The sequence below is a fragment of the Oryctolagus cuniculus genome, chromosome 3 (genome assembly GCF_051225735.1).
Source record: "Oryctolagus cuniculus isolate XC-2025 breed Fujian yellow rabbit chromosome 3, ASM5122573v1, whole genome shotgun sequence".
In the NCBI taxonomy this organism is placed as follows: Eukaryota; Metazoa; Chordata; class Mammalia; order Lagomorpha; family Leporidae; genus Oryctolagus; species Oryctolagus cuniculus.
This window is the reverse complement of record NC_142869.1, coordinates 21,001,347-21,017,516: the sequence shown is the minus strand read 5'-3', so window position 1 is coordinate 21,017,516 and position 16,170 is coordinate 21,001,347. Positions and strand designations below refer to the sequence as shown.

Below are 16,170 nucleotides of genomic sequence, written 5' to 3'. Positions count from 1 at the left end.
GATCCTGGCAGGAGCCAGGAGCCAGGTGCTTTTCCTGGTCTCCCATGGGGTGCAGGGCCCAAGCACCTGGGCCATCCTCCACTGCACTCCCTGGCCATAGCAGAGAGCTGGCCTGGAAGAGGGGCAACCGGGACAGAATCCGGCGCCCCAACCGGGACTCGAACCCGGTGTGCCGGCGCTGCAAGGTGGAGGATTAGCCTATTGAGCCACGGCGCCGGCTCTAAAGGTTTATTTTTATTTATTTGAAAGAGTTACAGAGAGAGGAAGGGACAGAGAGAGGGAGAGATCTATCCGCTGGTTCACTTCCCAAATGGCCACAACGGCCAGAGCTGAGCTGATCTGAAGCCAGGAGCCAGGAGCTTTCTCTGGGTCTCCCACATGGGTGCAGGGGCCCAAGGAGCTGGGTTGCCCTCTGCTGCTTTCCTAGGCCACCAGCAGGGAGCTGGATTGGAAGAGGAGCAGCCAGGACTCGAACCAGTGCCTATATGGGATGCTGGCGCTGCAGGCTGGGGCTTTAATCCGCTGTGCCACAGTGCCGGCCTCCAGGAGTTTTTTCTAAAGAACATCTGTGAGCTGCCACCTCCGGAAGGCAAGCCAGGGAGAGCAGGGGGATTTGCCCTTGGAGCACTCTTGTGACGAGGGGGGCTCCTTCGTCAGCCAGAAGTTAGGGCATTATATATTTTTTTAAAGATTTACTTTATTTGTTGGGAAGGCATAGTTGCAGAGAGAGGTAGAAACAAAGAGAGAGGCGGGCCTTCCAGGGCCAGCTCTGTGGCATAGCAGGTAAAGCTACCACCTGCAGCACTGCCATACCCTATGGGCGCTGGTTCTAGTCCCGACTGCTCCTCTTCTGATCCAGCTCTCTGCTGTGGCCTGGGAAAGCAGTAGAAGATGGCCCAAGTCCTTGGGCCCCTGCGCCCACGTGGGAGACCCGGAAGAAGCTTCTGGCTCCTGGTTTCAGAGTGGGCAGTTTGAGAGCTCGGATGTGGCCACTTGAGGAGTAAACCAGCGGATGGAAGACTTATCTCTCAGTCTCTCTGCCTGTGCTTCTCTCTAATGCTCTGCCTTTCAAATAAATTAATCCTATAAAAGAAAAAAGAGGTCTTCCATCCATATGGGATGCCAGTGGTGCCAGCCGGGGCTTTAACCTACTGTGCCACAGCGCCGGCCCCAAAGTTAGGGAGTTTGCGAGGAGGCACCCTTCCTTGTCACAGTTCCGAAATTCTTTTTTTTTTTTTTTTTTTTTTTTTTTGACAGAGTGGACAGTGAGAGAGAGAGACAGAGAGAAAGGTCTTCCTTTTGCCGTTGGTTCACCCTCCAATGGCTGCTGCGGCCGGTGCGCTGCGGCCGGCGCATCGCGCTGATCCGATGGCAGGAGCCAGGTACTTATCCTGGTCTCCCATGGGGTGCAGGGCCCAAGGACTTGGGCCATCCTCTACTGCACTCCCTGGCCACAGCAGAGAGCTGGCCTGGAAGAGGAGCAACCGGGACAGAATCCGGCGCCCCGACCGGGACTAGAACCCGGTGTGCCGGCGCTGCAAGGTGGAGGATTAGCCTAGTGAGCTGCGGCGCCGGCTCAATTCTTTTTTTTTTTAATAAGAAATTTATGCTCATTTTGCTGTTTCTTTTTCCTCCTCCTTCCTCCTAAGATTTATTTATTTATTTATTTATTTGAAAGGTAGAGTTACAGAGAGGGAGAGGCGGGGTGGGGGTCTTCCCTCTACATCTTCACTCCCCAATTGGCTGCAGCAGCCAGGGTTGGGCCAGACCAAAGTCAGAAGCCAGGAGCTTCATCTGGGTCTCCCACATGGGTGCAGGGGCCCAAGCACTTGGGCCATCTTCTGCTGCTTTCCCAGGTGCGTTAGCTTGGAGCTGGATTGGAAGAGGAGCAGCTGGGACTTGAACCAGCGCCTATGTGGAATGGCGGTGCTTCAGGCGGTGGCTTCACCTGTACGCCACAGCACCGGCCCCTATCCCCGAGTCCTGTGGCCTCCCCTCCCCGTGTCCACACGGTCTCTTCTCCATTCTGCAGACTGCAGGAGGAAAACCTGGTCATCACGCCCCGGCTCTTCGAATGCTCCAATCAGACCGGGCGCTTTCTGGCCACGGAGATCCCTGACTTCACTCAGGACGACCTGGAAGAGGAAGATGTGTTCCTGCTGGACGCCTGGGACCAGGTGGGACCCAGGGCCCGGGACCTGCCCCTCCCCCACCCTCCGGGGGCGGGGGCTGAGAAGAAGTGGCCTTGTGGGTGGGCACATATGAGTGTCTTCTCAGCTTCTCCCTGGGAATGGCCTCCTGACTCCCTGGAGCCCAGGGGGGCGATGGGAGGTGGGGAGGAGCCCCCTCACAGGGCCACTGGGCAGGCTGCCCTCCTCCCTCCCAAAGCCCCAGTTATTTCCCATGCAGCAGGAGAGCTTTTGAGAATCTTGGCTTGAGAGAGGCTGGGAGTCGCACATTTGCAGAGTGTCCAAGTGGTGGGCATCTGTCCAGCCTCCTCTTTTCCCACGTGCAAAGTCAAGGCCATCTGGCTGGGCAGTGGCAGGGTGGGGGCTCCGCTGCCGGGCAGCCGGGACAATCTGCGGCAGAGCTCCGCGGGCCGGCGCGGACGGGAAGCACTGAGCATGCGCGGGGCTGCTCGCCAGGTCTTCTTCTGGATCGGGAAGAACGCCAACGAGGAGGAGAAGAAGGCTGCAGCCGTCACCGCGCAGGAGTACCTCAAGACCCACCCCAGCGGCCGCGACCCCGAGACCCCCATCATCGTGGTGAAGCAGGGCCACGAGCCCCCCACCTTCACGGGCTGGTTCCTGGCGTGGGACCCCTTCAAATGGACTGTGAGTGGCACAGCCTACTCTGGGTGGGAGGGCCTTGCTGTGCCTATGGGACACGTGACCTGATGATTTGTACAGGGGGTGGCGGGGGGCTTTCCACCAAGACAGAGGCCCCATGCCCACCCCCAGGATGGGGGGTCTCCCAAAGCCAGCACTAACTCCAAGGCCTTTGTGTACCCTGAGCTGGTGGATTTTAGTGGCAAGAGCAGGACTATTTCAATCTAATTAAAATTAAGCAAATTTCAAGCTTGACTTCCTCACTAGCCATGGTTTCAATGCTCGGCGGCCACACGGGGCCAGCGCCTCCCAGACCAGCCCACTCTAGGTGAGAACATTTTCACATTAGGGCAGCAGCTTCCAGACGGTGCCCACAAAAGCGTGTCGGTTCTACAGGACCAACGACAGCCAGCGTGGCACTAAATTCGAGCACAATCCGCGGGGCGTGTGGTCCTGACCCAGGGATGCGGAGGGCAGGTCCTCAGCAGGGAGGCCCCGGGTAGGCGGGACCTGGCCTGCCGGCTGCAGGTGCCCTGAGTCGGCCCAGCAGAGCTTGGGGAGAGCATGAACTGCATTTCCTCGGTTTTGCTTTTTTCCAATCCCGTGCTCGGTGGGCTGTTTCCTTTTTGAGGATGGCATCAAATCTGGATGGCGGATGTTGGCGAAGGCAGTGTCCACAGCTCTGCCAGCCATGCCCTCCGCGGGCGGGTGCTCTGGCTTCTCTCTCAGCCGCGTTCGTTCCGACACAGCTCTGTGAGCCCGATGTGCCCGGAGCACACTCCCTCCACTGCTCTGTGCCAGGGCCCTAGTGCTGCCTGCACTGCTGGCGCTGGCCTTTGCGGGTGAGAGGATCGCGTCCCTCTCCTCCGCCGTGTCCCGCCGGGCGGGAACGCACATTGGTCCCCACCACCATCATCTGCCCCTCCAGCCACCTCTCCCACTCACCCCAGGCCCCACACCGGCCGCTGTGCTGGCTCAGCCCGGTCTGTTCTTTCCCTTATCCGCAGAACACCAAATCCTATGAGGACCTGAAGGCGGAGATTGGCTACTCTGGGGACTGGAACGAGATCTCTACTGTGAGTGTGGCGGCCTTGCAGTAGCCAGTGGGGGCTTGGGGACCGCCCAGAGAAGACAGCGGGGTCCTGAGCTCTCCTTTCCCTCCCCCGACTCCCCCTGGAAGTTCTTCCTGCTGCTTAACTCCAAGGCCTCTAGGAATTTTGTGTCCTCCATTTCCGGGCTGAAAGGGTCCCCAAGCTGGGTCATGCAGGGTGTGTGGATGATGGGGGCTGGGGAGCGGGGAGGAGAGAAGTCTGTTAAAAGGCAGAGTCCAAGGAAGGCCCTGCTCCCAAAGACTTGGGGTTGGCTCCTAGGAACCTGTGTTTTAAATGAGGCTCGATGCAGTCAGTCCATGGACTGCAGGTTGAGAAATGATTTCTCCACCGTCCGTCATCCTTGGGGTCCCCTCTCCAGGTCGAGTTTGACCTCTCAGTTAGTCACTGGCAATGTATTCAGCCAGCAGGCCTGGGGCTCGGGGATACGACAGGAAAGCCTTTCCTTCGAGAGGGTCACAGGCCACAGGGGACACAGGACACAGCCAACTCCGCAGAGATGCACTCCGCCTGGGAGCGAGTTCCCCGCTCATTGGGGTAATCAAAGGATGACACACGGGGCTCCTCCACCCACTGGGCGAGGACCTGTGGCATCAATACACCCTCCTGGTGACTAACAGTGCATAGCTAAAAACAGATAAGTTCAGGCTAAGTGAATTTATGGATGACAGCCTCACAACAGATAAGAGAAAGAGGGTCATAAATTCCCAGAGTCAAACTCCAGGGGAAGCCATGGGGCAGTTAATTAGTCATTGAGCAAAACAGGTCATCTTGGGTTGGAGTCAAACTGCTGTGGAAGCTCCTGGGTCCAGTCCAGCGCGTGTGTCCTCACGAGTGTGTGTGCGCTTGGTGTAGAATGGGTCCTGGAATCCATGTTGGCTTCCGAGAGGAAGGCAGCCGAGGGGGTGGCCATGCACCTGCTGAATAATAACCAGGGGTCTCCGTGTGCTTTCCAGGAGGTCACAAACCCCAGCGTGGACATGTTCAACGCCTACACCAGCCTTAGTTCCGGGCCTCTGCCCATCTTCCCCCTGGAGCAGCTGGTGAACAAGTCTGTGGAGGACCTCCCTGATGGGGTGGACCCCAGCCGGAAGGAGGTGGGTCAGCCTCCACCAGGGGGGACAAAGACGTGCACAGCCTACCTGACCCCAGATTGTGTCCTGCTGTGGTGAACGAGACAGACCTGGGTTTGCCCTCCTGCCAGCTGCTGTCTTTTGGGGAGAGAGATCAGAGAAGCCCAATTACTCCCTCGTCTAATCTCAGGGATTATGAGGGCCCCCAAGGTGAAGACTATCACGGAGATGCCCTCCTGACAGGTGAACAGGGATTCCTGAAGCAAAGCGAGTGACAGGCGTGCCAGGGCAGAAGTGCGCGGGTCAGAGGCCCTGTGGGGGGCTGGCAGGGGACAGTGCCCTCTCCCGCATGTTAAGGACCATCTTGGCTGCCCATACACGCAAGGGACACCATTAGAGCTGAAGCAGTGACAGATCTGCTTGTCTGTTTGGGTTTTACTTATTTGAAAGGCAGAGTGAGAGTGAGAGCGAGTGAGCGGGCTTTACTCCCCGAATGCTCACAAGAGCCAAACCCCAAACAGAGGCCAGAACTCCATCTGGGTGCCCCACGTGGGTAGCAGGGACCCAAGTCCTTGAGATACCATGTGCTACCCTCCAGCGTAGGCATTAGCAGGGAGCTGAACCAGAAGTGAGGTGGGGCCTGAATCAGGCACTTGGCTATGAGATGTAACCACTGTGCCATGTGCCTGGCCCAGATGTACGTTTCTTCCCCCCCACCCCCCTTCACAGTTTTATTTATTTATTTGAAAGGCAGAGTCACAGAGAGGGAGAGGCAGTGATCTTCCATCCGCTGGTTTACTCCCCAAATGGCTGCAACAACTAGGGCTGGGCCAGGCTGAAGTCAGGACCTGGAACTCTATCCAGGTCTCCCACACGAGTGGCAGAGCCCCAAGCACTTGGGCCGTCTTCTGCTGCTTCCCAGGCGCGTTAGCAGGGAGCTGGATCAGAAGCGGAGCAGCCGGGACTCGAAACAGCGCTCATGGCTTAACCCACCACACGGCAGCTCCGGCCTGCAGGGTTACATTTCCACAGGTCGCTCTGGCTGCTTAAGGAAGGGCGGCCAAGCCCTTCAGGACAGCATCGCTGCTGCCAGGCTGGCGGACCTGGGGCCCTAGAACAGGGGTGGCCAAGGAGGTGAGGAGATGGCTTAGAGAAACATGTAGAGCGCACAGTCAACAATCCGTGGTCACTGCTGCATCAAGGCTGTGTGAGGGGAAAATGGCGTCCCCTCTCCTGGGTCCTCCCCTCTGTGAGGAGGCCAGAAGGCTGTGCCCTCACCGTGACACTGACCTCAGCTTCGCCTGAGAAAGCTGGGGTCTGGAGACAGGAGATGACTTAGCTAGCATTCTGCAGCTAGCAAGCTGCGAAGCCAGAGTCAGAGCCAGCCCGACATCCAGCGGCGTAAGGAAGTCTTTTCTAGAGGCTGGGGGCAGACGATGCTACGGAACCAGGGGAGTGACAGCAGGCTGATTTTTCAGCTTGCTAGTTTCAAGTGGAACAGCCGGCATCAAGACAACGCCCTACGCCAGTGCTAATCCTCCGCCTGCGGTGCTGGCACCCCGGGTTCTAGTCCCAGGTGGGGCGCCGGGTACTAGTCCCGGTTGCTCCTCTTCCAGTCCAGCTCTCTGCTGTGGCCTGGGAGTGCAGTGGAGGATGGCCCAAGTGCTTGGGCCCTGCACCTGCATGGGAGACCAGGAGGAAGCCCCTGGCTCCTGGCTTCGGATTGGTGCAGCGTGCTGGCCATAGCGGCCATTTGGGGGGTGAACTAATGGAAGGAAGACCTTTCTCTCTCTCTCTCTCTCATTGTCTAACTCTGCCTGTCAAAAAAAAAAAAAAAAAAAAAAAAAAAGCCCTATGACAGAAGCACCTAAAGGCTTTTCTGTCATGGAGGCAGCGTGCATTCTCGGGAGGAGCTGGGAGCTCCATGCCACGAGGCCTCCCTGGTTGCTGCACTCAGAAGTGAGTCAGTGAGAGTGGGGCGGGGGCGGGGGTCTGGCCGTGGCAGCAGCAAGAAGGTAATCTAAGTGTTTGGGCACGGATGAGTAAACCAGAGGGGCGGATGTGGGCATGGGTGAGGCTGGTAATCAGCTGGCAGGACCGCCAGGTTCAAGAGCAGGGCCAATGGAAAGATACAAGTCCACTGGGATGGGCAGAGGGGTCAGAGTCCAGCAGTGCTGGCAAAGCCGAGGAGCTGGCCTAGGTTGTGCTGGACAGGTGCCTAGGAGCCGCCTGTAGGGGGGCCTGGGACACAGCAGCCACAGCTGTAAGAAACCTGGGAGGGGGATGGTGCTACAGACAGAACTGGGGGACAGCACCTCTTCCCCACCCCATCATGTCCAAGCCATTCATATTTACTCTGGTCTGGAAACAGGGCGCTCCATCGCCCTGCCTGGGGGTGGGGAAGGCTCCCAGCATCTAGTTCCCAGAAGCCTTCAAGAGAGAATGGCCCCCAGGTGGGAGGCTGATGTGCCAGGTTAGAGACCTGGGCCAGCAGACCTATCCGATCTTAAGTCCACCTGCAAGTGTCTCCCAAGAAGTCGCTTGGTTCAGGGCCGCGCGCAGAGTCAGTACAATGGGGCCTGCCCAGGGCGGGTCCACCTTAGCTGAGCAGCCCACAGTGTAAAGGAAACCCACTGAGTTCCGCCTCCTGGTGTCTGGGGAGCAGAGGTGCAGGCTGGGAGAGGCTGTGTCACAGCAGCTGGGATTTGGGGTTCTTGCACGTGCCTTGAGGGCACTGGGCTGGCCTTAGGCAGCACTGCTATCTTATCATCTCAGATTGGGAACAAAGGTCTTTCTGTCAAGTCCCTAATCTTATCAGAGACACTCAGAGCCTAAAGGCAGGGAGGCCAGTGACTCCCAAGGCTACTAAAAGGTGGGATCCTGCTATCTAATCTCCTAGTCATTCATAGGAGAAGCCACAGCCATTCAGTTCCTACTCACAACAGCTAGGCAAAACAGGATTCTGAACTTGTCGTTTGCCCTTTCTAACTTCTCCCCATCTCCACCCCCCCACCCCCCACCCCGCCCCCTTGTATTTTCTGCGCTACCCTCCCACCATCTCTGGGAGAGCCTGCTCTTACAAAATCATCCAGCTGGTATTTGCACAGTGGGATAGAAGACTGATGAGGTTTAACATGTTACCTTCTAACCAGGAACAGACCTGCAAGCCAAGAGGGACGAAGCTCTTTGAAATGGTGCAGTCCACTCAGCTGTGAGCTAAACCCTACACTCGCAGGTCTGGGAGGCAAAGGTGACAAGAGGCCTCATGGAGTGCCTCAAACCAGTCAGCGTGCTGCAGGGGAACTTGCGTTGGGACCAGATGGCCGTGACTTCCGAGCTTTGACTGTATCATGTGAGAACAGGAATGGAGGGGCAGGCATTGGAAGATGCTGCTTGGGATGTCTGCCCCAGAACGGGAGAGCTTAGGTTCAAGTGCAGCCTCCACTCAGACCCAGCTTTCTGCTAACATGCACCCTGGGAGGCAGCTGTGAGGACTTGAATTCTTGGGTCCCTGCCACCATGGGTGACCTGGATTCAGTTCTGGGCTCCTGGCTTTGGCCTGGCCCAGCCCCAGCTGTTGTGGGCATTTGGGAAGTGAACCAGCAGATGGAAACTTTCTCTTGTTTCTCTCTGCCTTTTAAATAAAATTAAAAAAAAATTTTTTTAAAGAGAAAATACAGTTCTTCCTTGGTATCTTTCAGGAATTGATTCCAGGACCCCTAAAAAAAACAAAAATCTGCAAGCACCCAAGTCCCTTATATAAAAAGTAGTATTGCATAGAACCTATGCATACTCTTCTGTATACATTACTGTAATTATTATTTTAAAAGATTTATTCATTTATTTGAAAGGCAGAGTTACAGAGAGGCAGAGGCGGGGAGAGTCTTCCATCCGCTGGTTCACTCCTCAAATGGCCACAACGGCCGGAGCTGTGCCAATCTGAAGCCAGGAGCTTCTTCCAGACCTTCAATGTGGATGCAGGGGCCCAAGGATTTGCGCCATCTTCTACTGCTTTCTTAGGCCACAGCAGAGAGCTGGATTGGAAGTGGAGCAGGCAGGACTTGAACCGGTGCCCATGTTAGATGCTGGCATTGTAGGCTGTGGCTTTACTCACTACGCCACAGCACCAGCCCTGTCTCCTGTACAATCTTTTTTTTTTTGAAAATTTGAAACCCAAATGGCTGAAAACCAAAGATTTGTTTTTGTTTTTTAAAGAGTTATTTGAAAGACAGAGTTAGAGACAGGGAGCTAGGAGCTTTTCCCAGGTCTCCCTTGCAGGTACAGGGGCCCAAGCACTTGGGCCATCTTCTGCTGCTTTCGCAGGCCACAGCAGAGAGCTGGATTGAAGTGGGGCAGCCGGGTCTTGAACCGGCGCCCATATGGATGTTGGCACCGCAGACGGCGGCTTTACCTGCTATGCCACAGCACCAGCCCACCTGTATACTTTAAATCATCTCTCGATTACTTACAATACCAGTACAATGTTAACAGTATGTATATAGCTGCTATACTATTATTTTTTAAAAAGTGAAGGTTTGAAGAAATGTTTGCTTTCATCTACTTGAAAGCTAGATCAAGAGAGAGAGGGGGGAAGAGAGTGTGTGAGAACGCTTCTCTCCACTGGTTCACTCCCCACATGCCTGCAACAACCAGGGCTGGGCCGGGCTGAGGCCCGGGACTCCATCTTGATCGGCCACGTGGGTGACAGGGGTCCCAAGCACTTGAGCCATCCCCTGCGGCCTCTCTGGACACATCAGCAGGAAGGCTGGATTGGAAGTAGAGTAGAACTGGTGCTGACATGGGATGCAGGTGTGTCCCAAGCAGTGACTTAATCTGTTGTGCCACCATTTTTTTTTAATCGAGAGGCAGAGACAGATAGAGCTCCCAACCACTGGTTCACACCTCAATGCCAGTGACGGCCAGGGCTGGGCTGAGGCTGAAACTAGGAGTCAGGAGCTCACTCCAGGCCTACATGTGGGGAGCAGGAACCAAGCACTTGAGCCATCACCTGCTGCCTCCCAGGGTCTGTGTTCAGGGCGGCTGGAATGGAGTACTGAACCCAGACACTTCAACATGGCATGCATGTCTTCTGTACTCTAGGAAAAAAGTCTGTGTGTTCAGCAGAGGCAATTAAAAAAAAAATGCTGACCCACGGTTGGCTGAGCCCATGGGTACGGAGAGCCGACTGTGTTCGACTGTGTTGCCGCTTGCATGTGTCTAAGCGCACAGCGCTGCACGGGTTACCTCGCTGCCGGCTGTGTCCACCGGCGGCCCTACTTCCCTAGCCGCCGTCTGACTTGGTCCACAGCAATGAAGGGCCCAGGAGGCTGCTCCTGGGGTGCTGGGCTTCTGCTAGAAGAGCAGCGCCTCCTGTGACAGCAGCAGAATCTGCAGCGCCCAGACCGGGGCAGACGTCTTTCTGGGAGTCCGTCTGCTTACTCTGCGGGTCAGGCGTGGGGTCACTGTTTAAGCAAGGGCAGATGAACTGGACAGCTTGTTTTCAGTACCTTTTCATGTTAATATTTTCACCGTCCTAAAAGTAAACAAAAATTGGCCTTTAAGAGATTTTTTCCCCATCTTACAGAGGGGAAAACGGAGAGCTGGAAAGAGAAGCAACTCCTTAACCGAGCTAAGTCAAACACCTCAGTTCTCATTTCAGGCCTGTGTGAACCTGACCCTGGTAGAAAGAGACGGAGTTCAACTTACCAATTTACTACCTGTTTATGTTACAAACGCAGGGAGCAGCACGCAGGAAGCCCACATCTGCTCCCTCCTCCCAGCCCTCTCCTGGCCCTGACAGCTGCTTGCCTGGTCTTCCCGACTGCTTATGCCACACGCCCGACTCAGCAGAGCAGCCTCTAGGGAGGAGAGTGACCTTTGCCCCCTCTCTCTCTCTTCTCCTAGGAGCACCTGTCCGTTGAAGATTTCACCAAGGCCTTGGGGATGACTCCGGCTGCCTTCTCCGCCCTGCCTCGATGGAAACAACAGAACCTCAAGAAAGAGAGAGGACTGTTCTGAGAAGCAGAACTGTGGTTGGAAAGCAGTGCCCTACCTTGCTTTGAGGGTTTCCTTGCTTTTATTACTGGGATTAGTCCTTTGCCGGTTGAAGTGAAGTTTTAAATTGTACCTGTGAGCAGCAGGCTGGCAATGGCATTTTTGCTTAGTAATCAACAAATTCCTTTAGAAAGATGATGGGTCTGCAGGGAGCCTGTGGTCCAGCGGCAGCTGTGAAGGTGCTGTTTCTATCCTGGGGTGTTGCATCACTGTAACCATCCTGCGCAGGGCGCTCCCTTCTTAGAGGAGCGAACACTCCACGCACCATCCGAGTTTGGAGGCGTCGCTCTAGCTGCTTCTCCGTCATGACACATTGTTATCCACGGCAGACAGGCGGAAGCAGTTTGCAATTTATTTTTTCCAGGATAACAGCTTCTCCTTCTCCCATACACCTTCTTTCTGCCTTGCTCGGGTGGTCAGTGAACGAGGACCCCTTCTTTGAAGGACAGTTAAATGGGCTACGAGATCGCTCTCTTGGGTTTCACAATGCTCACCAGCTCACTGTAGCCAGAGCACAACACAGCCCCTGGGCGGAGGCTGGAGACCTACAGGCAGGCAGGCGCTGCCCCGCGACTGTTCTTGCAGCCGTCTCCTGGCGCTCTGCACAGGACCGCAGAGGAAGCGCTAAGGCCACTGCTAGGCTCCCCACAGGTTGTCCCGAAGCCTCTGGAAAGCTTCAGCAGGCTCCTCAGCTGACCACCAGACACTCAGTGGTGACTTCAGCCAGACACTGGTTTGAAGTTCATTTCCTCTGAGAAGTTAAAGTGCTGCATCAAGTCCAGGCGACCTCCGCAACTTCACACAACCGGCTACCAAGTGTCTGCAAGAGTGTGTCCTTCTCAGAAATGACAGTCGCACGAACAGGTTAATAAAGGCTTTAATTTCACACACAAAAAACTCTATGCATAATTTAAAAAGGAAACAAAAACAAGGGAAAACTGTAAAGGATACAGAGGAACAGTTCTGCTAAAACACAGATAAAGTGCCGCTCCTTACAGAACAGAAAGAACTGGAATCAGAAGTCCACTCTGAACACAAAAGGGATCACCTCACAAATCATGTGGCCAAAGCTGCCAGCAAACCTGCTCATGGCTCAATTAGGCAAACTGCAGGAGCCTCACCTCACTTCTGTCTCCCTCTCTAAGCACAAAGAAAACACAGCGGGCCAGAGAAGTGAGGGAGGGAAACCCGGGACACCCACGAGACGTCTCATTCAGGGCCTACTGTTTTCCAAACAGACCCCTTCTTTGTTGTGGTATTTGACCCGACACACTTAGATCCTGACCCAGACCCTTATGCCACTCTATATTCTTATACCAGTGGATGCACCTGTAATTCGAACATTAAGAAAAGCCTGTGTTACTAAAATCAAATGCTCACATGCATACTGCCACACTTCCCATTAAAAACTTGAAAACCTCAGACACACAGCACCCATGGAAAGGAAACAATTTACTAACTGGGTACAAAGGCTACAACGAAAGAGACTGCCTAAAGTGCGGTAGTAACCAGGCATGCCACAGGGCCTCCGTGACCCAGTGAGACACAGCAACGCAACTGTCACTCAACGGTCAAGGCCTAAAAAGCTATGGTTTTCCAGTAACATACGCATTTTTTCAGATGTTAATAAGACACATAAAAAAAACAAACCCTGGATTCTTAATGCATTAGAAAGATGTCCGAGGGCAGAAGTCTGTTTAGTCTTGCACACGTCTGCAGTGTGAAGCATGATGGGAGGGGAAGGGTGCCTCTGCTTTGCGGGGACATCCTGATGCGGCTGCATCCGCTACGGGGCCGCTGGTGTTTCCAGTGCTCTCCGCGTATTACAAGGTTCCTGTGCAGTTGGAGCTCTAGCTGCTTCCCTGACTTAAAAGGGAAGTCCACCTTGGAGGGTCAATTATATCAAACAGGCGACAAAAAAATCCAAAAAGCCCACAGAAGGCTAAATAATTACGAGCATCCACTGCAGTCCTTGTAGAAGACAGAGAAGAAAGGGGGGGGGGGTGTTTCTGTTCTTGTGATAGAACCTTTCCAGTAGGTCACAAACCAGTTTACAAACTATCTACCTCTCTTTCGTTTGGGTGTTTGCAGGTCATCTTCATTACACAACTGTATGTGTAACTATCCACACGCAGTTACATCACAGTAGTGCGGTAAGGAAGGGTGATTTCATGGGTCACCTTGTTAGAAACATGAGGACATGTGTAGTCTAGTACTTGCCTTCCGAGTTAACTTATCTGTACCACTGTGCATGTCTCAAAAAGTAAACAATTTCTATTTGTTATATTTGTTATTGAGCCACTTAAGCAAGGCCTGGAATGAACAGACCATAGCAAGTAAACAGGTGTTGGCATCACAGTAGAAGACCAATTCATAGACTTGCTTCTTATTCTATCCTGCTGAGACAAAATTTATGAGTTATAATCATGGCTACTAAAGGGAAAACAGCATTTAGCCACATGCAATTTGCCAACAAGTTTGGATTTAGTTTATTTTTCCTTTCCAAAAAATTCCAACTGAGAGCAAAAGGTTGTGTTCAGAACTTACTGCTATCAAGTTCCAACTTAAAGTCTTTAAAGCAAGTAAGCACACATTTGGTATGTTCGATAGGAGGCTGATTAGTGATTGTGTAGCCTGCCGGGAGCTGAAGCAGTCTGCCCCTCCCTGGCCCCAGTGTGCTAACCGCCCCTCCTCTGATTCGGGGCAAACTGATCACATTGTGCAAAAAATAATATATTATCTTTTTATAATTTTTAAATATATACAGCCAGCTCAAAAAAAAAAAAAAAAAAAACCAACAAAAAACCCAACAAACCCCATCATCAAGTCCAGCTGCAACGTCTATTTTAGTCAAAGGGGTGAGCTGAGGCAGCCAAGGCAGAAGGGAAAGACTGACAAGGCCACAGTGATGAACGGACACCAGCAGGAGGAGAGTCCCAAACTGCCAAGTATATGAACAACGAGGTAACTCCTATACCCCAGACCTGCTTCCAGCTAACAAGGCCTGCCCAGGACACGAAGAGCACATAGAATCAGGTTACTGAGCCAAGTGTGCATCTAGGCAAGCTATCAAAGTACTGCAAATGAGGCTGCTCATGAGGCAAGCCAGGTTGACGCGCTATTTCTAGTTTTTTTCTGTGTCTTAATGCAGCCCTCACTTCAAAGCATTCCCGATCATTTCTGACAGCGCCTCTCAAAATTCGCTAACACAACAGGGAGAGTGGTAACACCTAGCTAAAGAGCTTCATCCTCAGTTCACTCATGAGAAAATCAGTTCTCTTCAAGTGAAAAACAACAGAGAGGCTCCTGATAGAAAGGAAACAGAATCTGTAAAGCTAGTTTTTTCCACAGCCCTAAACTCCTGCATTTCCCACCACCATATCATTCCAAAATGTCAACCACAGTAGTATCTGCAGGGGGCTGGTCCGGGGCAAAGCATGTGCCAGTAGTTCCGCCACAGTGCTGAGGCCATTTACAATTCGAGAATGGAAGCTGCACAAGGGGCTGAAGTTCTAAGAATACAGCTGGAGCTCGTTGAATGTAATCTCCCAGGAAAGATACTGCATCTTCTATGATTGATTTTAAGATGTTTTCTCCCTGAAAACTTGAGGTGGTTTTCTTTCTACCTCAGAGCTAAAGAGTAATCTCATTTACATAAAAGCATGAAAGAAAATAATGAAGGTTTTCTTTTGTTATACAAAACTGGTCATCCTAATGACAGTCTGAGCTCACATGATGCTTCTGTGGACAGAATTCCAGTCTCAAACTCACTCTTTATGGTTTCGGAAGCTGCTTGCCAAGCTAGTTATGTCAGCTCGGTGACTGATGCAGCATTAACGGTGCAACCCCACTTAGCCTCAACGCACAGCACCTAGAGAGTAAGACGAGATACATTACGCACCTTGGTTCCGTGCTAGTTCTTGAGATTACCTAAACCAATCACACTTGAATTTTTATCGTGTTTAAGGGCAAAGCCAGGCAGCAAATGCTAAATGCTCTAGTTTTATCCTATAGTTCAGGGGCTTTCGCTTTAGTGGTCCAGAATTTTAGTTCTGACACAACACTCCTCTTGACTGCTGAGACACAGAGATGCTAGTGTTCTGCCTTACCCCTAAGTATACCTGCTGGGCAGTCCTAATTAGAGCAATCCTAATTTTCTACCTTAGGTTTTGGTTACAATATTTTAGGTTAATAACTGTTCCATGGAAGAATGATAAGTTAGAAAATAAAAAACTTTATCTTCATCATCAAAATAATATAGGACTCATTCTAGAGGAAATGCAAAGTGTATGATGGATACCAAATGTGGGACCATAACACATTCCAAAGCACCAACAAATCCATTTCTTGGGACTGCATGTAAACAGCAAAGGCATTACAAATTCATGAACTTTAAAAAAAAGCTCCTCAAGTCAGGTGACAAATGTCCCTCTCTTGTCAGGAGAACAAACCGTCATTAGTGTAGCAGGGAGAGCTGGCTTTCCAGTGAGCTGTACTAATCAGACACACACACGAAAGGTCACAGCCTTGAGTGAAGCTACTCAAGGAACAGGAAAGCTCAACACCAACTGATCTGCGCCCCCTTACAGGTTTCCCAGATGAACAGACTCGGACAACCTCATTCCTTCTCCAAACTGCTGCGCTATTCATTTGAACAGGCAGACTCCGGCTGCTCATCCTAACTCTTTAAGGCTCCATTCATTCCGTGTGTGTATGTGTGTGTATGTACATATATATATACACATATATATTTACAACACGTATTCCTAAGACAAAAGGAAGTGCCACTCTTGTAGGAGAAAAAGAGGATAATCAGCTACAGATGTGAGACCAAGGTTTCCATAAAATAGTTAGCCTGGAGCATTCTACGTAACTGTAATTTTCATCTTTTGGTTTGGCCCTGAGCTATCTGTTGCTCCCGCATCAAGTAGAATCCCGAATTCTCCTCCAGCAGAGGAAGGTAGGGTGGCGGCAGGAAGGGGATCTGCAGTGCTCGCTGCCCACCCAGGAGCGGCTCCTCACGAGACCTGCCGTGTCGTCTTCCCCGCTTCCACGCTAAGTGCCTGAGAGTTCTTTTCTGTTTCCAGCAGCTCATCAAATATTTCC

General features: G+C 52.7%; 2 protein-coding genes across 27 annotated transcripts in view; one reads left to right on the top strand and one right to left on the bottom strand.

Annotated features, from left to right (window-relative positions):
* The window catches only part of VIL1 (villin 1), a 26,956-nt gene extending 14,995 nt beyond the window's left edge, over nucleotides 1–11,961 (top strand). The window contains exons 16-20 of the mRNA XM_051848171.3: nucleotides 2,033–2,177; nucleotides 2,646–2,834; nucleotides 3,836–3,904; nucleotides 4,894–5,034; nucleotides 10,915–11,961. Coding sequence (XP_051704131.3) covers nucleotides 2,033–2,177; nucleotides 2,646–2,834; nucleotides 3,836–3,904; nucleotides 4,894–5,034; nucleotides 10,915–11,028 — 658 coding nt within the window. The 3' untranslated portion in view covers nucleotides 11,029–11,961. The remainder of the gene's footprint in view (nucleotides 1–2,032; nucleotides 2,178–2,645; nucleotides 2,835–3,835; nucleotides 3,905–4,893; nucleotides 5,035–10,914) is intronic.
* Nucleotides 11,924–16,170, bottom strand: part of USP37 (ubiquitin specific peptidase 37) — a 94,914-nt gene continuing 90,667 nt past the window's right edge. For all 26 annotated transcript variants that reach the window (XR_016231885.1, XR_011387108.2, XR_011387106.2 and 23 more), the window contains one exon: nucleotides 11,924–16,170. Coding sequence is in view for 18 of the 26 variants with exons in the window: in XM_089329852.1 (XP_089185978.1) it covers nucleotides 16,083–16,170 (88 nt within the window). In the remaining 8 variants the exon portion in view is untranslated.